This window comes from Thunnus albacares, chromosome 10 (genome assembly GCF_914725855.1).
Source record: "Thunnus albacares chromosome 10, fThuAlb1.1, whole genome shotgun sequence".
In the NCBI taxonomy this organism is placed as follows: domain Eukaryota; kingdom Metazoa; phylum Chordata; class Actinopteri; order Scombriformes; family Scombridae; genus Thunnus; species Thunnus albacares.
In genome coordinates, this window is record NC_058115.1 from 18132728 (window position 1) to 18153734 (window position 21007).

At 41.7% G+C, this 21007-nt stretch overlaps 1 protein-coding gene across 4 annotated transcripts in view; it reads left to right on the forward strand.

Annotated features, from left to right (window-relative positions):
* Window positions 1-20050, forward strand: part of ahnak (AHNAK nucleoprotein) — a 35047-nt gene extending 14997 nt beyond the window's left edge. Inside the window, exons 6-7 of one of the 4 annotated variants that reach the window (XM_044363600.1) lie at window positions 27-7626; window positions 8368-20050. In XM_044363600.1, the coding sequence (XP_044219535.1) occupies window positions 27-7626; window positions 8368-19040 (18273 nt within the window). In that variant the 3' untranslated portion in view covers window positions 19041-20050. Of the gene's footprint in view, window positions 1-26 lie in introns of all 4 variants that reach the window. The other 3 variants (XM_044363599.1, XM_044363598.1, XM_044363597.1) reach the window with 3 other exon arrangements.
* The last annotated feature ends 957 nt before the right edge of the window (window positions 20051-21007 follow it).

Below are 21007 nucleotides of genomic sequence, written 5' to 3' on the forward strand. Positions count from 1 at the left end.
GCCTTCCTTTCTTTTTCTATCAACAGAGTGGGGATGATGAGGACTATAAGAGAATATACACAAAAAAAATAAAACCAAGGCTGAAGTCTGAAGATCTTGCAGAGGGAGTAGATGTTCGCACAGAGCGGCATAGCAGCACAAGCAGCGATGGCAGCACAATTACCACCATCACCCGCCGCATCACTACCTACACTGTGGATATGCCAAGTGGCATAAGTGAGCAACTTGAACTTTCAAGCCCAGAGTTCAAGGGGCTAAGACATGAATCTGGGGATGGCTGTCCTCGTATCAGAATCTCACATGGCAGCCCTTCAGGTAAAGTGGGAACAGAAGAGGGAGTTTTTGAGTCAAGCAATGTCTCTTACACAGGGCCACAACTTAGCTCCACAGAGACACACTTGGGCACTGGGGGAGTTCAGACCACAACAATTACAAGAGAGATAGAAAGAGAAAGAGGTACAGGTCTTAGATTTAAAGGGCCTAACTTTGGAATAACAGGGGGTAAAGGCCAGGGAGGCATTGAGATCTCAAGAGGGAGTGGAGAGCATGGAGATGGAAGCATTCAGGTGTCAGAAACAAGCATGACAATAAGAGATAGCACAAACACTGGTAGTAGGCATGTTACAAAAGGAGAGTTGGGAGGTGCAGAGGCAATCTCAACTGATGAGAATGGAGGGTCAGTTAGTCTGTCTTTACCAGGAAAAAGCATGCAGATTATGACTACATCAATGGACAAAACACAAGAGGGAAGTGTTGACACCAGTTTAGGTGAGAGGACAAAGGTGAAGGTATCTGGAATTACCATCAGTCACCCGCAGGCAAAGGAATCAGGTAGTATTCATATTCCAAATGTCACACATGATGGAGGTTCCATGGATATTGATACTGAATTGAGAGGAAGCAGGATAGGAGGATCAGTACCAACATTAGGCTATGATACCTCAGGATATTCCTCAGGGCCAGGCAAGGTTTCAATGGCGGGTGTGGATGTGAACCTTACAGGTTCAAAGTTGAAAAGTGAGGTTGATGTCAACCTGCCAAGCTCAAAGGGAGGAATAAAAGCATCAGGAATAGACACTGAAACTGAGGACACTGTAAAAATGTCAAAAATCAAGATGCCTGCATTTGGAATGAAAGGAATCAAGAAAGAGGGAACTAGTGTTGAAGTTAAACTCAGTGGTGAGACAGATATGTCAGTACCGGTGACACATGAAGAGGTGCGAAAACCTGAAATAGAAATCAAAGGTACACATATGCTAATCAAAGGTCCCAGTCCTAACATTGAAGGACCAGCTATCAAAGCTCCTAAGGTTGACATTAAAATGCCAGAAGCTGTTGTTGAAAGCACTGATGTGAAAATAAAAGGACCCAAGTTCAATTTGCCATCCATATCAGGATCAAAGATGTCAGATTTGGAAATAGGTAAAGTCAAAGGAGATATGGATGTATCAGTTCCACAGATTAAGGGAGAGATAAAAGGTCCAGAAGTTGATGCAAATATGTCAGCTCCAAAGATTCAAGGTGAAATAAAAGCTCCAAGAGTGGATATTGAAGGACCAGATGTTGACATTGAGTGTCCTAGTGGTAATATCAAAGGATCAAAATTTAAAGTGCCATCAAAAATCTCCATGCCAGGTGTGGATTTAGGTGTCAAAGGTCCAAAACTCAAGGGTGATATGGATATCTCAGGCCCAAAGATAGAGGGAGACATAAAAACACCTGATGTTGACATTAAAGGTCCAAAGATCAATATTGAAGGACCAAAGGGTGGATTTGAAATGCCTAAAATCAAAATGCCATCATTTGGCTTGAAGGGTCAAAAAATGGAAGGTCCAGATATTGATATAAACCTTCCCAAAGCTAACATTGATGTGAAAGCACCTGCTGTTGACATGGAAGTACCAGAGGTTGATGTTAAAGAACCTAATGTGAAACTCAAAGGACCCAAATTTAACATGCCAACTGTTTCAGGACCGGAAATCTCCATGCCAGGTGTGGATATCAATCTGAAAGGTCCCAAACTCAAAGGTGACATGGATGTGTCAGCTTCAAACATAAAAACACCTGATGTTGACATCAAAGGTCCAGAGGTAAATATTGAAGGGCCAAAGGGAGGATTTGAAATGCCAAAAATCAAAATGCCCTCATTTAACATTAAAGGTCCAAAAGCAGAAGGTTCAGATTTAGATCTTAACCTTCCCAAAACTGGAGCTGATATAAAGACCCCTAAAGTCGACATTAAAGCCCCAGAGATTGACATTGAGGGATCTGATGCAAAAATTAAAGGACCCAAACTGAAGATGCCCTCCATAACTGGACCAAAGATGCCTGATTTTGACATCAAACTAAAAGGTCCCAAGGTTGAAGGAGATGTGAATGTTTCAGTTCCAAAAGTTGAAGGAGACATAAAAGCACCAGAGGTGGATTTTGAAGGACCGGATGTTGACATTGAGGGCAATAAGGGTGGATTTAAAATGCCTAAATTCAAAATTCCATCATTTGGCTTGAAAGGTCCAAAAGTGGAAGGACCAGAAGTTGATGTAAACCTTCCCAAAGCAAAAATTGATGTGAAAGCACCTGAAGTTGATGTGAAAGTACCAGAGGTTGACATCGAAGGACCTGATGCAAAACTCAAAGGACCCAAATTCAACATGCCAACGATTTCAGGACCGAAACTTTCCATGCCAGATGTGGATTTCAATCTGAAAGGTCCCAAACTCAAAGGTGATGTGGATGTGTCAGCTCCAAGGATAGAGGGAGACATAAAAACACCTGATTTTGACATCAAAGGGCCAAAGGTTGATATTGAAGGGCCAAAGGGTGGGTTTGAAATGCCTAAAATCAAAATGCCATCATTTAACATCAAAGGTCCAAAGGTGGAGGGCCCAGATGTGGATCTCAACCTTCCCAAAGCTAACATTGATGTCAAAGCACCTGATGTTGACATTAAAAGTCCAGAGGTTGACATTGAAGGACCAAACGCAAAAGTCAAAGGACCCAAATTCAACATGCCAACCATTTCAGGACCGAAACTTTCCATGCCAGATGTGGATTTCAATCTGAAAGGTCCCAAACTCAAAGGTGATGTGGATGTGTCAGCTCCAAAGATTGAGGGAAACATAAAAACACCTGATGTTGACATCAAAGGGCCAAAGGTTGATATTGAAGGTCCAAAGGGTGGATTTGAAATGCCAAAAATCAAAATGCCATCATTTAACATTAAAGGTCCAAAAGTGGGGGGCCCAGATGTGGATCTCAACCTTCCCAAAGCTAACATCGATGTCAAAGCACCTGACATTGATGTTAAAGGGCCAGAGGTTGACATTGAAGGACCAAATGCGAAATTGAAAGGACCCAAATTCAACATGCCAACCATTTCAGGACCGAAACTTTCCATGCCAGATGTGGATTTCAATCTAAAAGGTCCCAAACTCAAAGGTGATGTGGATGTGTCAGCTCCAAAGATAGAGGGAGACATAAAAACACCTGATGTTGACATCAAAGGGCCAAAGGTTGAAATTGAAGGGCCAAAGGGTGGATTTGAAATGCCAAAGATCAAAATGCCATCATTTGGCTTGAAAGGAAAACAAGTAGAGGGTCCAGATATTGATGTACACCTCCCCAAAGGTAACATTGACATGAAAGCACCTGACGTTGACATTAAAGCTCCAGAAATTGACATTGAGGGCCCTGATGCAGAAATCAAAGGACCCAAACTCAAGATGCCATCCATAAAAGGACCAAAGATGCCTGATTTTGACATCAAACTAAAAGGTCCCAAAGTCGAGGGAGATGTGGATGTTTCAGTTCCAAAGATTGAAGGAGACATAAAAGCTCCAGGGGTCGATATTGAAGGAGTGGATGTGGACATTGAGGGCCATAAAGGTGGATTTAAAATGCCTAAATTCAAAATGCCATCATTTGGCTTGAAAGGTCCAAAAGTGGAAGGACCAGAGGTTGATGTGAACCTTCCCAAAGCTAACATTGATGTCAAAACACCTGACGTTGATGTGAAAGTACCAGAAGTTGACTTTGAAGGACCTGACGCCAAACTCAAAGGACCCAAATTCAACATGCCAACCATTTCAGGACCAAAACTTTCCATGCCAGATGTGGATTTCAATCTGAAAGGGCCCAAACTCAAAGGTGATGTGGATGTGTCAGCTCCAAAGATAGAGGGAGACATAAAAACACCTGATGTTGATATCAAAGGTCCAGAAGTCAATATTGAAGGTCCAAAGGGTGGATTTGAAATGCCAAAGATCAAAATGCCATCATTTGGCTTGAAAGGAAAACAAGTGGAGGGTCCAGATATTGATGTACACCTCCCCAAAGGTAACATTGACATGAAAGCACCTGACGTTGACATTAAAGCTCCAGAAATTGACATTGAGGGCCCTGATGCAGAAATCAAAGGACCCAAACTCAAGATGCCATCCATAAAAGGACCAAAGATGCCTGATTTTGACATCAAACTAAAAGGTCCCAAAGTCGAGGGAGATGTGGATGTTTCAGTTCCAAAGATTGAAGGAGACATAAAAGCTCCAGGGGTCGATATTGAAGGAGTGGATGTGGACATTGAGGGCCATAAAGGTGGATTTAAAATGCCTAAATTCAAAATGCCATCATTTGGCTTGAAAGGTCCAAAAGTAGAAGGACCAGAAGTTGATGTAAACCTTCCCAAAGGAAAAATTGATGTGAAAGCACCTGACGTTGATGTGAAAGTACCAGAAGTTGACATCGCAGGACCTGACGCAAAAGTCAAAGGACCCAAATTCAACATGCCAACCATTTCAGGACCGAAACTTTCCATGCCAGATGTGGATTTTAATCTGAAAGGTCCCAAACTCAAAGGTGATGTGGATGTGTCAGCTCCAAGGATAGAGGGAGACATAAAAACACCTGATGTTGACATCAAAGGGCCAAAGGTTGATATTGAAGGGCCAAAGGGTGGATTTGAAATGCCAAAGATCAAAATGCCATCATTTGGCTTGAAAGGAAAACAAGTAGAGGGTCCAGATATTGATTTAAACCTTCCCAAAGGTAACATTGACGTGAAAGCACCTGACGTTGACATTAAAGTTCCAGAAATTGACATTGAGGGCCCTGATGCAGAAATCAAAGGACCCAAACTGAAGATGCCATCCATAAAAGGACCAAAGATGCCTGATTTTGACATCAAACTAAAAGGTCCTAAAGTCGAGGGAGATGTGGATGTTTCAGTTCCAAAGATTGAAGGAGACATAAAAGCTCCAGGGGTCGATATTGAAGGAGTGGATGTGGACATTGAGGGCCATAAAGGTGGATTTAAAATGCCTAAATTCAAAATGCCATCATTTGGCTTGAAAGGTCCAAAAGTGGAAGGACCAGAAGTTGATGTGAACCTTCCCAAAGCTAACATTGATGTCAAAACACCTGACATTGACATTAAAGGGCCAGAGGTTGACATGGAAGGACCAAACGCAAAACTCAAAGGACCCAAATTCAACATGCCAACTATTTCAGGACCGAAACTTTCCATGCCAGATGTGGATTTCAATCTAAAAGGTCCCAAACTCAAAGGTGATGTGGATGTGTCAGCTCCAAAGATAGAAGGAGACATAAAAACACCTGATTTTGACATCAAAGGGCCAAAGGTTGATATTGAAGGTCCAAAGGGTGGGTTTGAAATGCCAAAAATCAAAATGCCATCATTTAACATTAAAGGTCCAAAAGTGGAGGGCCCAGATATGGATCTCAACCTTCCCAAAGCTGACATTGATGTCAAAGCACCTGACGTTGACATTAAAGGGCCAGAGGTTGACATTGAAGGACCAAATGCAAAACTCAAAGGACCCAAATTTAACATGCCAACCATTTCAGGACCGAAACTTTCCATGCCAGATGTGGATTTCAATCTGAAAGGTCCCAAACTCAAAGGTGATGTGGATGTGTCAGCTCCAAAGATAGAGGGAGACATAAAAACACCTGATTTTGACATCAAAGGGCCAAAGGTTGATATTGAAGGGCCAAAGGGTGGATTTGAAATGCCTAAAATCAAAATGCCATCATTTAACATTAAAGGTCCAAAAGTGGAGGGCCCAGATGTGGATCTCAACCTTCCCAAAGCTAACATTGATGTCAAAGCACCTGATGTTGACATTAAAAGTCCAGAGGTTGACATTGAAGGACCAAATGCAAAACTCAAAGGACCCAAATTCAGCATGCCAACCATTTCAGGACCGAAACTTTCCATGCCAGATGTGGATTTCAATCTGAAAGGTCCCAAACTCAAAGGTGATGTGGATGTGTCAGCTCCAAAGATTGAGGGAGACATAAAAACACCAGATATTGGCATGAAAGGGCCAAAAGTTGATATTGAAGGTCCAAAGAGTGGGTTTGAAATACCAAAAATCAAAATGCCATCATTTAACATTAAAGGTCCAAAAGTGGAGGGCCCAGATGTGGATCTCAACCTTCCCAAAGCTAACATTGATGTCAAAGCACCTGACATTGACATTAAAGGGCCAGAGGTTGACATTGAAGGACCAAACGCAAAACTCAAAGGACCCAAATTCAACATGCCAACCATTTCAGGACCGAAACTTTCCATGCCAGATGTGGATTTCAATCTGAAAGGTCCCAAACTCAAAGGTGATGTGGATGTGTCAGCTCCAAAGATAGAGGGAGACATAAAAACACCTGATGTTGACATCAAAGGGCCAAAGGTTGAAATTGAAGGGCCAAAGGGTGGGTTTGAAATGCCTAAAATCAAAATGCCATCATTTAACATTAAAGGTCCAAAAGTGGAGGGTCCAGATGTGGACCTCAACCTTCCCAAAGCTAACATTGATGTCAAAGCACCTGACGTTGACATTAAAGGGCCAGAAGTTGACATTGAAGGACCAAATGCAAAACTCAAAGGACCCAAGTTCAACATGCCAACCATTTCAGGACCGAAACTTTCCATGCCAGATGTGGATTTCAATCTGAAAGGTCCCAAGCTCAAAGGTGATGTGGATGTGTCAGCTCCAAAGATTGAGGGAGACATAAAAACACCTGAGGTTGACATAAAAGGTCCTAATGTTGATTTAAAATCTCCAGGGGGACATTTTGTTGGGCCAAAAATGAAGTTACCAAAAATTTCTGGACCGAAAATATCACTGCCAGATGTTGACATCAATCTGAAGGGGCCAAAAGTAAAGGGTGATATGGAAGGGGACATTCAATTGCCGAAAGTTGAACTTGAGGGACCCAATGTGACTGCTGATGTTCCAGACATTGGCACAAAGAAATCAAAATTTAAAATGCCAAAGTTTGGATTTAAGGGTCCAAAGGCAAAGGCCCCAGAAACCGATGTAAAGTTGGGACAAGGAGACATCAGCATCAAAGGGAAGACTGGTAGTTCTGAGGGTCTTGATGTTGATGTGAGTATGACTGGCCCAAAAGCTAAAGGATCCAAATTCAAGATGCCAAAATTTGGTTTCAAAGGACCAAAGGTTGAAATGCCGGACACTGATATTAATCTTCCCAAAGCTGGGGCTGAAATCAAAATTCCAGATGTTGACATGGAAGGACCAGATGTTGACATTGACAGTCCTAGTGGTAAAATCAAGGGACCAAAATTCAAGATGCCACATATCTCAGGACCAAAAATCTCCATGCCAGATGTAGATTTCAATCTTAAAGGTCCGAAACTCAAAGGAGATGTGGATGTGTCAGTTCCAAAGGTTGAAGGAGACCTAACAGCACCAGAAGTTGACATCAAGGGTCCTCAGGTTGACATTGAAGGGCCAAAGGGTGGATTTGAAATGCCTAAAATCAAAATGCCATCTTTTGGCATCAAGAGTCCTAACATGGAGGGTCCTGATGTTGCAATTGATCTTCCAAAAGCTGATATGAAAGTCAAACCTTCTGAAATTGACATTAAAGCCCCAGATGTTGATGTTGAAGGTCCTGATGCAAAATTGAAAGGACCCAAATTAAAGTTGCCATCCATATCAGCACCCAAGATGCCAGAATGGGATATCAATCTGAAAGGACCCAAGCTGAAGGGAGATGTAAATGTGACAGGTCCAAAGATTGAAGGTGATATAGAGGCTCCTAAAGTAGACATTGAAGCACCAGATATTGACATTGCAAGTCCCAGTGGTAAGATTAAGGGGCCAAAAATGAAAATGCCAACCATTTCAGGGCCTAAAATTTCCTTACCAGATGTGGATTTCAATCTGAAAGGACCAAAACTGAAAGGCGACGTTGATGTGTCACGTCCAAAGATTGGAGGAGACATAACAGCACCTGAATTTGACATCAAAGGTCCAGAGATGGATATTGAAGGCCCTGACGCAAAAATCAAAGGGCCAAAATTCAAAGTTCCAAACATTACAGGACCAAAACTCTCCATGCCAGATGTGGATTTCAATCTAAAAGGTCCCAAACTCAAAGGTGATGTGGATGTGTCAGTTCCAAAGATTGAAGGAGACCTAACAGCACCAGATATTGACATCAAGGGTCCTCAGGTTGATATTGAAGGACCAAAGGGAGGATTTGAGATGCCCAAAATAAAAATGCCATCATTTGGCATCAAAGGTCCAAAAGTGGAGGGTCCAGATGTCGATATCAACCTTCCAAAAGGTAATATCGATGTCGAGGCACCTGAATTTAATGTTAAAGGGCCAAAAGTTGATCTTGAAGTCCCTGATGCCAAAGTCAAAGGACCTAAATTCAAACTGCCATCAATATCAGGACCTACAATGCCAGACTGGGATATTAATCTGAAAGGGCCCAAGGTAAAGGGAGATGTGGATGTGTCAGTTCCGAAGATCGAAGGAGACATACAGGCTCCTGAAGTTGACATTGAAGGACCAGATGTTAATATCGAGGGCCACAAAGGAGGATTTAAAATGCCTAAATTCAAAATGCCATCCTTTGGTTTGAAAGGTCCAAATGTTGAAGGCCCAGACGTCGATGTCAATCTTCCAAAAGGTGACATCGATATTAAAGGCCCTGAATTGGACATCAAAGGACCAGATGTTGACATTGACAGTCCTAGTGGAAAGATCAAAGGACCAAAATTCAAAATGCCACATATCTCAGGACCGAAACTCTCTATGCCAGATGTGGATTTCAATCTGAAAGGTCCCAAACTCAAAGGTGATATGGATGTGTCAGTTCCAAAGATTGAAGGAGAACTAACAGCACCAGATGTTGACATCAAGGGTCCTCAGGTTGATATTGAAGGACCAAAGGGAGGATTTGAGATGCCCAAAATAAAAATGCCATCATTTGGCATCAAAGGTCCAAAAGTGGAGGGTCCAGATGTCGATATCAACCTTCCAAAAGCTAATATCGATGTTGAGGCACCTGAATTTAATGTTAAAGGGCCAAAAGTTGATCTTGAAGTCCCTGATGCAAAAGTCAAAGGACCTAAATTCAAACTGCCATCAATATCAGGACCCACAATGCCAGACTGGGATATTAATCTGAAAGGGCCCAAGGTAAAGGGAGATGTAGATGTGTCAGTTCCGAAGATCAAGGGAGACATACAGGCACCTGAAGTTGACATTGAGGGACCAGATGTTGACATTGAGGGCCACAAAGGAGGATTCAAAATGCCTAAATTTAAAATGCCGTCCTTTGGTTTGAAAGGTCCAAATGTTGAAGGCCCAGACGTCGATGTCAATCTTCCAAAAGGTGACATTGATATTAAAGGCCCTGAATTGGACATTAAAGGACCAGATGTTGACATTGACAGTCCTAGTGGAAAGATCAAAGGACCAAAATTCAAAATGCCACATATCTCAGGGCCTAAACTCTCCATGCCAGATGTGGATTTCAATCTGAAAGGTCCCAAACTCAAAGGTGATATGGATGTGTCAGTTCCAAAGATTGAAGGAGAACTAACAGCACCAGATGTTGACATCAAGGGTCCTCAGGTTGATATTGAAGGACCAAAGGGAGGATTTGAGATGCCCAAAATAAAAATGCCATCATTTGGCATCAAAGGTCCAAAAGTGGAGGGTCCAGATGTCGATATCAACCTTCCAAAAGCTAATATTGATGTTGAGGCACCTGAATTTGATGTTAAAGGGCCAAAAGTTGATCTTGAAGGCCCTGATGCAAAACTCAAAGGACCTAAATTCAAACTGCCATCAATATCAGGACCCACAATGCCAGACTGGGATATTAATCTGAAAGGGCCCAAGGTAAAGGGAGATGTGGATGTGTCAGTTCCAAAGATTGAGGGAGACCTACAGGCTCCTAAAGTAGATATTGAAGGACCAGATGTTAATATCGAGGGCCATAAAGGAGGATTTAAAATGCCTAAATTCAAAATGCCATCCTTTGGCTTGAAAGGTCCAAATGTTGAAGGCCCAGATGTTGATGTCAATCTTCCAAAAGGTGACATTGATATTAAAGGCCCTGAATTGGACATCAAAGGACCAGATGTTGACATTGACAGTCCTAGTGGAAAGATCAAGGGACCAAAGTTCAAGATGCCACATATCTCGGGACCAAAACTCTCTATGCTGGATGTGGATTTCAATCTGAAAGGTCCCAAACTCAAAGGTGATATGGATGTGTCAGTTCCAAAGATTGAAGGAGAACTAACAGCACCAGATGTTGACATCAAGGGTCCTCAGGTTGATATTGAAGGACCAAAGGGAGGATTTGAGATGCCCAAAATAAAAATGCCATCATTTGGCATCAAAGGTCCAAAAGTGGAGGGTCCAGATGTCGATATCAACCTTCCAAAAGCTAATATCGATGTTGAGGCACCTGAATTTGATGTTAAAGGGCCAAAAGTTGATGTTGAAGTCCCTGATGCAAAACTCAAAGGACCTAAATTCAAACTACCATCAATATCAGGACCCACAATGCCAGACTGGGATATTAATCTGAAAGGGCCCAAGGTGAAGGGAGATGTGGATGTGTCAGTTCCGAAGATCGAAGGAGACATACAGGCTCCTGAAGTTGACATTGAAGGACCAGATGTCAATATTGAGGGCCACAAAGGAGGGTTTAAAATGCCTAAATTCAAAATGCCATCCTTTGGTTTGAAAGGACCAAATATTGAAGGTCCAGACGTCGATGTCAATCTTCCAAAAGGTGACGTTGATATTAAAGGCCCTGAATTGGACATCAAAGGACCAGATGTTGACATTGACAGTCCTAGTGGAAAGATCAAAGGACCAAAATTCAAGATGCCACATATCTCAGGGCCTAAACTCTCCATGCCAGATGTGGATTTCAATCTGAAAGGTCCCAAACTCAAAGGTGATGTGGATGTGTCAGTTCCAAAGATTGAAGGAGACCTAACAGCACCAGATATTGACATCAAGGGTCCTCAGGTTGATATTGAAGGACCAAAGGGAGGATTTGAGATGCCCAAAATAAAAATGCCATCATTTGGCATCAAAGGTCCAAAAGTGGAGGGTCCAGATGTCGATATCAACCTTCCAAAAGGTAATATCGATGTTGAGGCACCTGAATTTGATGTTAAAGTGCCAAAAGTTGATCTTGAAGGCCCTGATGCAAAAGTCAAAGGACCTAAATTCAAACTGCCATCAATATCAGGACCCACAATGCCAGACTGGGATATTAACCTGAAAGGGCCCAAGGTAAAGGGAGATGTGGATGTGTCAGTTCCGAAGATTGAGGGAGACCTACAGGCTCCTGAACTTGACATTGAGGGACCAGATGTTAATATCGAGGGCCATAAAGGAGGATTTAAAATGCCTAAATTCAAAATGCCATCCTTTGGCTTGAAAGGTCCAAATGTTGAAGGCCCAGACGTTGATGTCAATCTTCCAAAAGGTGACGTTGATATTAAAGGCCCTGAATTGGACATCAAAGGACCAGATGTTGACATTGACAGTCCTAGTGGAAAGATCAAAGGACCAAAATTCAAAATGCCACATATCTCAGGGCCTAAACTCTCCATGCCAGATGTGGATTTCAATCTGAAAGGTCCCAAACTCAAAGGTGATGTGGATGTGTCAGTTCCAAAGATTGAAGGAGACCTAACAGCACCAGATGTTGACATCAAGGGTCCTCAGGTTGATATTGAAGGACCAAAGGGAGGATTTGAGATGCCCAAAATAAAAATGCCATCATTTGGCATCAAAGGTCCAAAAGTGGAGGGTCCAGATGTCGATATCAACCTTCCAAAAGCTAATATCGATGTTGAGGCACCTGAATTTGACGTTAAAGGGCCAAAAGTTGATCTTGAAGTCCCTGATGCAAAACTCAAAGGACCTAAATTCAAACTGCCATCAATATCAGGACCCACAATGCCAGACTGGGATATTAATCTGAAAGGGCCCAAGGTAAAGGGAGATGTGGATGTGTCAGTTCCGAAGATTGAGGGAGACCTACAGGCTCCTGAACTTGACATTGAGGGACCAGATGTTAACATTGAGGGCCACAAAGGAGGATTTAAAATGCCTAAATTTAAAATGCCATCCTTTGGCTTGAAAGGTCCAAATGTTGAAGGCCCAGACGTTGATGTCAATCTTCCAAAAGGTGACGTTGATATTAAAGGCCCTGAATTGGACATCAAAGGACCAGATGTTGACATTGACAGTCCTAGTGGAAAGATCAAAGGACCAAAATTCAAAATGCCACATATCTCAGGGCCTAAACTCTCCATGCCAGATGTGGATTTCAATCTGAAAGGTCCCAAACTCAAAGGTGATGTGGATGTGTCAGTTCCAAAGATTGAAGGAGACCTAACAGCACCAGATGTTGACATCAAGGGTCCTCAGGTTGATATTGAAGGACCAAAGGGAGGATTTGAGATGCCCAAAATAAAAATGCCATCATTTGGCATCAAAGGTCCAAAAGTGGAGGGTCCAGATGTCGATATCAACCTTCCAAAAGCGAATATCGATGTTGAGGCACCTGAATTTGATGTTAAAGGGCCAAAAGTTGATCTTGAAGTCCCTGATGCAAAAGTCAAAGGACCTAAATTCAAACTGCCATCAATATCAGGACCCACAATGCCAGACTGGGATATTAATCTGAAAGGGCCCAAGGTAAAGGGAGATGTGGATGTGTCAGTTCCGAAGATCGAAGGAGATATACAGGCTCCTGAACTTGACATTGAGGGACCAGATGTTAATATCGAGGGCCACAAAGGAGGATTTAAAATGCCTAAATTCAAAATGCCGTCCTTTGGCTTGAAAGGCCCAAATGTTGAAGGCCCAGATGTTGATGTCAATCTTCCAAAAGGTGACATTGATATTAAAGGCCCTGAATTGGACATCAAAGGACCAGATGTTGACATTGACAGTCCTAGTGGAAAGATCAAAGGACCAAAATTCAAGATGCCACATATCTCAGGACCGAAACTCTCTATGCCAGATGTGGATTTCAATCTGAAAGGTCCCAAACTCAAAGGTGATGTGGATGTGTCAGTTCCAAAGATTGAAGGAGACCTAACAGCACCAGATATTGACATCAAGGGTCCTCAGGTTGATATTGAAGGACCAAAGGGAGGACTTGAGATGCCTAAAATAAAAATGCCATCATTTGGCATCAAAGGTCCAAAAGTGGAGGGTCCAGATGTCGATATCAACCTTCCAAAAGCTAATATTGATGTTAAGGCACCTGAATTTGACGTTAAAGGGCCAAAAGTTGATCTTGAAGGTCCTGATGCAAAACTCAAAGGACCTAAATTCAAACTGCCATCAATATCAGGACCCACAATGCCAGACTGGGATATTAATCTGAAAGGGCCCAAGGTAAAGGGAGATGTAGATGTGTCAGTTCCGAAGATCAAGGGAGACATACAGGCGCCTGAAGTTGACATTGAGGGACCAGATGTTGACATTGAGGGCCACAAAGGAGGATTCAAAATGCCTAAATTTAAAATGCCGTCCTTTGGTTTGAAAGGTCCAAATGTTGAAGGCCCAGACGTCGATGTCAATCTTCCAAAAGGTGACATTGATATTAAAGGCCCTGAATTGGACATTAAAGGACCAGATGTTGACATTGACAGTCCTAGTGGAAAGATCAAAGGACCAAAATTCAAGATGCCTCATATCTCAGGACCTAAACTCTCCATGCCAGATGTGGATTTCAATCTGAAAGGTCCCAAACTCAAAGGTGATATGGATATGTCAGTTCCAAAGATTGAAGGAGAACTAACAGCACCAGATGTTGACATCAAGGGTCCTCAGGTTGATATTGAAGGACCAAAGGGAGGATTTGGGATGCCCAAAATAAAAATGCCATCATTTGATGTCAAAGGTCCAAAAGTGGAGGGTCCAGATGTCGATATCAACCTTCCAAAAGCTAATATTGATGTTAAGGCACCTGAATTTGACGTTAAAGGGCCAAAAGTTGATCTTGAAGGCCCTGATGCAAAACTCAAAGGACCTAAATTCAAATTGCCATCAATTTCAGGACCCACAATGCCAGACTGGGATATTAATCTGAAAGGGCCCAAGGTAAAGGGAGATGTGGATGTGTCAGTTCCAAAGATTGAGGGAGACCTACAGGCTCCTAAAGTGGATATTGAGGGACCAGATGTTAATATTGAGGGCCACAAAGGAGGATTTAAAATGCCTAAATTCAAAATGCCATCCTTTGGCTTGAAAGGTCCAAATGTTGAAGGCCCAGACGTTGATGTCAATCTTCCAAAAGGTGACATTGATATTAAAGGCCCTGAATTGGACATCAAAGGACCAGATGTTGACATTGACAGTCCTAGTGGAAAGATCAAAGGATCAAAATTTAAGATGCCACATATCTCAGGACCTAAACTCTCCATGCCAGATGTGGATTTCAATCTGAAAGGTCCCAAATTCAAAGGTGATGTGGATGTGTCAGTTCCAAAGGTTGAAGGAGAACTAACAGCACCAGATGTTGACATCAAGGGTCCTCAGGTTGATATTGAAGGACCAAAGGGAGGATTTGAGATGCCCAAAATAAAAATGCCATCATTTGGCATCAAAGGTCCAAAAGTGGAGGGTCCAGATGTCGATATCAACCTTCCAAAAGGTAATATTGATGTTGAGGCACCTGAATTTGATGTTAAAGGGCCAAAAGTTGATCTTGAAGTCCCTGATGCAAAAGTCAAAGGACCTAAATTCAAACTGCCATCAATATCAGGACCCACAATGCCAGACTGGGATATTAATCTGAAAGGGCCCAAGGTAAAGGGAGATGTGGATGTGTCAGTTCCGAAGATTGAGGGAGACATACAGGCTCCTGAACTTGACATTGAGGGACCAGATGTCAATATCGAGGGCCATAAAGGAGGATTTAAAATGCCTAAATTCAAAATGCCATCCTTTGGCTTGAAAGGTCCAAATGTTGAAGGCCCAGACGTTGATGTCAATCTTCCAAAAGGTGACGTTGATATTAAAGGTCCTGAATTGGACATCAAAGGACCAGATGTTGACATTGACAGTCCTAGTGGAAAGATCAAAGGACCAAAATTCAAGATGCCACATATCTCAGGACCTAAACTCTCCATGCCAGATGTGGATTTCAATCTGAAAGGTCCCAAACTCAAAGGTGATATGGATGTGTCAGTTCCAAAGATTGAAGGAGAACTAACAGCACCAGATGTTGACATCAAGGGTCCTCAGGTTGATATTGAAGGACCAAAGGGAGGATTTGAGATGCCTAAAATAAAAATGCCATCATTTGGCATCAAAGGTCCAAAAGTGGAGGGTCCAGATGTCGATATCAACCTCCCAAAAGCTAATATCGATGTTGAGGCACCTGAATTTGATGTTAAAGGGCCAAAAATTGATGTTGAAGTCCCTGATGCAAAAGTCAAAGGACCTAAATTCAAACTGCCATCAATATCAGGACCCACAATGCCAGACTGGGACATTAATCTGAAAGGGCCCAAGGTGAAGGGAGATGTGGATGTGTCAGGTCCGAAAATTGAAGGAGACATACAGACTCCTGAAGTTGACATTGAAGGACCAGATGTTGACATTGAGGGCCATAAAGGAGGATTTAAAATGCCTAAATTCAAAATGCCATCCTTTGGCTTGAAAGGTCCAAATGTTGAAGGCCCAGACGTCGATGTCAATCTTCCAAAAGGTGACATTGATATTAAAGGCCCTGAATTGGACATCAAAGGACCAGATGTTGATATTGACAGTCATAGTGGAAAGATCAAGGGACCAAAATTCAAGATGCCTCATATCTCAGGACCTAAACTCTCAATGCCAGATGTGGATTTCAATCTGAAAGGTCCCAAACTCAAAGGTGATATGGATGTGTCAGTTCCAAAGGTTGAAGGAGACCTAACAGCACCAGATATTGACATCAAGGGTCCCCAGGTTGATATTGAAGGACCAAAGGGAGGATTTGAGATGCCCAAAATAAAAATGCCATCATTTGGCATCAAAGGTCCAAAAGTGGAGGGTCCAGATGTCGATATCAACCTTCCAAAAGCTAATATTGACGTTAATGCACCTGAATTTGACGTTAAAGGGCCAAAAGTTGATCTTGAAGGCCCTGATGCAAAACTCAAAGGACCTAAATTCAAACTGCCATCAATATCAGGACCCACAATGCCAGACTGGGATATTAATCTGAAAGGGCCCAAGGTAAAGGGAGATGTGGATGTGTCAGTTCCGAAGATTGAGGGAGACCTACAGGCTCCTGAACTTGACATTGAGGGACCAGATGTTGACATTGAGGGCCACAAAGGAGGATTTAAAATGCCTAAATTTAAAATGCCGTCCTTTGGCTTGAAAGGTCCAAATGTTGAAGGCCCAGACGTCGATGTCAATCTTCCAAAAGGTGACATTGATATTAAAGGCCCTGAATTGGACATCAAAGGACCAGATGTTGACATTGACAGTCCTAGTGGGAAGATCAAAGGACCAAAATTCAAAATGCCACATATCTCAGGACCTAAACTCTCCATGCCAGATGTTGATTTCAATCTGAAAGGTCCCAAACTAAAAGGTGATGTGGATGTGTCAGTTCCAAAGATTGAAGGAGAACTAACAGCGCCAGATTTTGACATTAAACGGCCCAAGATAAAGGGAGATGTGGATGTTTCAGTTCCAAATATTGAAGGAGACATAAAACTTCACAAAGCCAATATTGATGTAAACGTACCTGATGTTGATCTTAAGAGGCCAGACCTTGATATTCATGGTCCTGATGCTAAAATCACAGGGACCAAATTCAAAATGCCATCCATTTCAGGACCCCACATTTCCATGCCAGATGTAGATTTCAATCTTAAAGGTCCAAAACTCAAATCTGATGTGGATGTGTCAGCTCCAAAGATTGAAGGAGACATAACAGCACCTGGTGTTGACATCAAAGGTCCAGAGGTTGATATTAAAGGGCCTAAGGGTGGCTTTGACATACCTAAAATCAAAATGCCATCCTTTGGTTTTAAAGGTCCAAACATGGAGGGTCCTGATGTAGACATAAACCTTCCAAAATCCAACACTGACTTTGAAGTACCTGATATCAACCTGAAAGGTCCCAAAGTGAAAGGAAAGATTGATGCATCAGTGCCCAAATTGGAAGGTGATATCAATGGTCCAAATGCTAACATTACAGTGCCCTCCATCAGCATGGAAGGTGCCTCTATTGATCTTGAAAGAACAGGTGTTACATTTCCCAAATTCAAAGGTCCTAAGTTTGGAAGGAAATCCCCAGAAGTGGAGGGGCCTGAATCCATGGTTAAGACACCCACGTTCAGTGTGGGAGCAAAAGGCTCCAAAACAGACGTTAGTCTTCCTGGTACTGAGGCAAGTCTTGATGCCCCCGATATTGACATCAATGTAAAGGGGAAGAAGGGTAAATTTAAACTTCCTAAAGTAAAAGGAAAGGTCAAGAAACCTGATGTTGACATAGAAACACCAGCAGTAGAACTGGATGTAGACACACCCAATATCCATGTCAAAGAAACAAAGGTAAAGAAGCCTCTCTTTGGTAAGCTTCATTTTCCTGATGTGGAATTTGATATCATGTCACCAAAGGTGAAAGGTGATGGATCTTTATCATCATCTGCTAGCTTGAACACTGCAATTGAGGGTTCTGGTATTGACAGTCCCAATGTTAGTTTGGAGGGGCCAGATGTGAAATTAAAGACACCTAATGTTAAAATGTCAAATGTGAATGTGTCTACTCCTGATGTTGATACAAATCTAAACAGACAAGGGGGGGCAACCATGTCTGCCAGTTTTAAAGGCCAACAAATGAATGTGAAAGGTGGTGCTGAGATGGATGCAAGTGTTTCAGGGGGCAGTGGAACTACTGGCCTTCAGTACCCAGAGGGTACTGTAACATTTCCCAAAATTAAGGTGCCAAAGTTTGGTATTGCTTTGCCCCAGTTGGAAGGCCAGAAGGGTGGAGGAAATGTTGAATCAGAACTTGCGGCTAGTGGTGGCATAAACATACAGCCTCCATCTGTTAGTGGCCATGTCAGTTCACAAAATATTGAGGTTCCCAGTCCAGAATTGAGGCACAGGGAAGGCAAAGTAAAGGTCAAGATGCCAAAATTGTTTGGCAAATCAAAAGCAAAGGGTAGTAGTGCAGGTGACCTTCGGGGACCAGAGGTAGAATTGAGTACCAGTGGAAAAGGCAGTAAGGTCTCTAAAGACTTAAGTGTACATAGTGGGGAACTGATGGGTGGAAAAATGGAATTAGAGGGTGATCCTGGACTTAATGTTTCACCCAAAGGCAAGTCAGCCTCACTGGATCTATTTAAGAAATCAAGACATCGATCTTCTTCTCTGAGTGATGAGGGGGGGCTTGCAGTTAGTTCCCCTTCAGCTCACTTAGAATCAGAGGGTGGTGACATTTCATTAGACCTAGGAGGAGCCAAGGTGAAAGGAAAGAAAGGCAAGTTGAAGTTTGGCACTTTTGGAGGTTTTGGTTCAAAGTCAAAAGGCTCATATGAAGTGACACTTGGTGAGGACAGTGAAGCAGGAGTCGAGGGAAGTGCAGGTGTTTCTCTACCCTCTAAAAAGTCAAGATTGTCTTCATCTTCCAGTAGTGACAGTGGGTCAAGAGGTGGTTTCAGGTTCCCAAGAGTTGAACTAACTGTTTCACCAAAAAAATGATTAATTATGAGGCAAATTAAACTTTCTCATGTACACCCAAATACCCTCTCCCAATGGGGCAAATCCTTCAAACTTCAGCTCTTTAAAACCAGAGGGGAAGTACACAATCATCTCATTGTTGTAAACTAAGAGTATTTTTCATTAATTAGACAAGAGTGCATGAGATTGTTTAAAGTCCCTTCAAACTGTAAATAAGATTAATTTGTATTGTAATAAATATTGTTTTTTTGTACATAGTCCAGATTTATTAAACATATACCATCTCACCAAATTTTCACTAATAGTTTATTACAGGGTTTGTCATTTTGGCATATTTCATTCTATCAAATGAAAGTTGTTAATGAATGGGTGTGGTATATTTGTATCCAGGGGTCTATTGCACAGAACAGATAGTCACAATAGCTTTTCTGAAGGAAAATGTTGTTTATACATCCATAAACAAATATAAACAGTTATCATTTTTTTATGTATGAAATGATTTTATTTTCAAGCTTTGATATTATATAATCAGTGCAGAAGCATATTTACGCAACATAGAGCTGGCCCTGTATAACATATTCTAAAGAGTGATGGTGTTGTATAGACCATAATTGCAAAGACAATCACTGTTTGGAAACTATCAACTCTCTAAAGTGCTGTCAGTGCCTTCCCAATCTTTTTTAAAGTGAATTTATTCACCTTTAAATTCTGTGCCATTTACCAAAAGTATGCATTTGCTTCCTTTGTTTTTAATCATGTGTTGCTTCCTTTACTGTGCCATTTTCTGTCTTATTTGTTTTATGATTCTCTGTATTTTTTTCTTTGTCACTCTCTTTGTACACACACTTCATGATTACGTGAAACATGTCACAAATAAACAGTCACTTTTTGATGTCATTTGTTTGCTAACAAAATCTGTGTTGCATGAGAGTTGCATAGTTTTGATCAGACATGACAGAGATATAGAGAATGATTATTTGGGTCTTTTCTTTTGTGTGCATTCTGCCAAATAAACTAAATTAAAAAAGTTATTCAGTTTATGAAGTTTTTAATCAGTATTTGTCAATGCCTTTATCACACCCAACATATCATTTGTTTGATATGGTATGATATGATATGATACATGATATATATGATATATGGCTATATTTTATTGGGATTGTCTATATTTTGTTCCACACATTTTATCCAATTTCCCAGTTATGTCCTTAATGTTGCTCAACTGCATTACCTTGAACAGTTGCCCATGTATCCAAATCCATCACGCTCTCAAATTTATTTCAGTAAAAACATTATTCATGGTGAAGCAGGCATTTGGATTATTACTTATTTTTATTGGTAATAATCCATCAATTTATGCAACTTTAATTATCAATTGTATTTGTGAGACTTGTGAGACTTGTCATTATACACTGTTCACCACCGATTCAGAGACATAACAGACAACACTGTACTATGCACTATACTATACTTGACATACTTGACATACTTTATAGATTATTTATAAGCCATTGAAAAGAAAGGAAGAAAAACTTTTTGATTGCCAGGTTGTGGAAAATGGTTAGGCTATATCATCTGTGCCTACATGATATGTGTACCATTTAACTTGTTATTATCAGGCCACCAAGTTATCTCAGTTTTCTACTTTGGTTTGTACTCATGCATTCTATGGAATAGAATGAAATTTCAATAACAAAGTCACTGCAGATAGCCAAATCACGCTAACACACCCTTTGCATTTGGGTGTTATACTTAAGTAGGACTACTACTGTTTAGCCGCTACTGCTACCAATGGTGAAGGAGGCTCTTGTGAAGGACATATTCCGTATGCACAACTCTGATTGTCAGCCATTCCTAATATCAACTGTGGCCCAAAAACATACACTAGTGGAAGGGGGCGCTCCTCTGTCCAGTGACTCAGGGCCAACTGTTACTCCATCAAGATGGGGAATGATTCATTTCATAGGCAATTTCATGGTATTTATGAC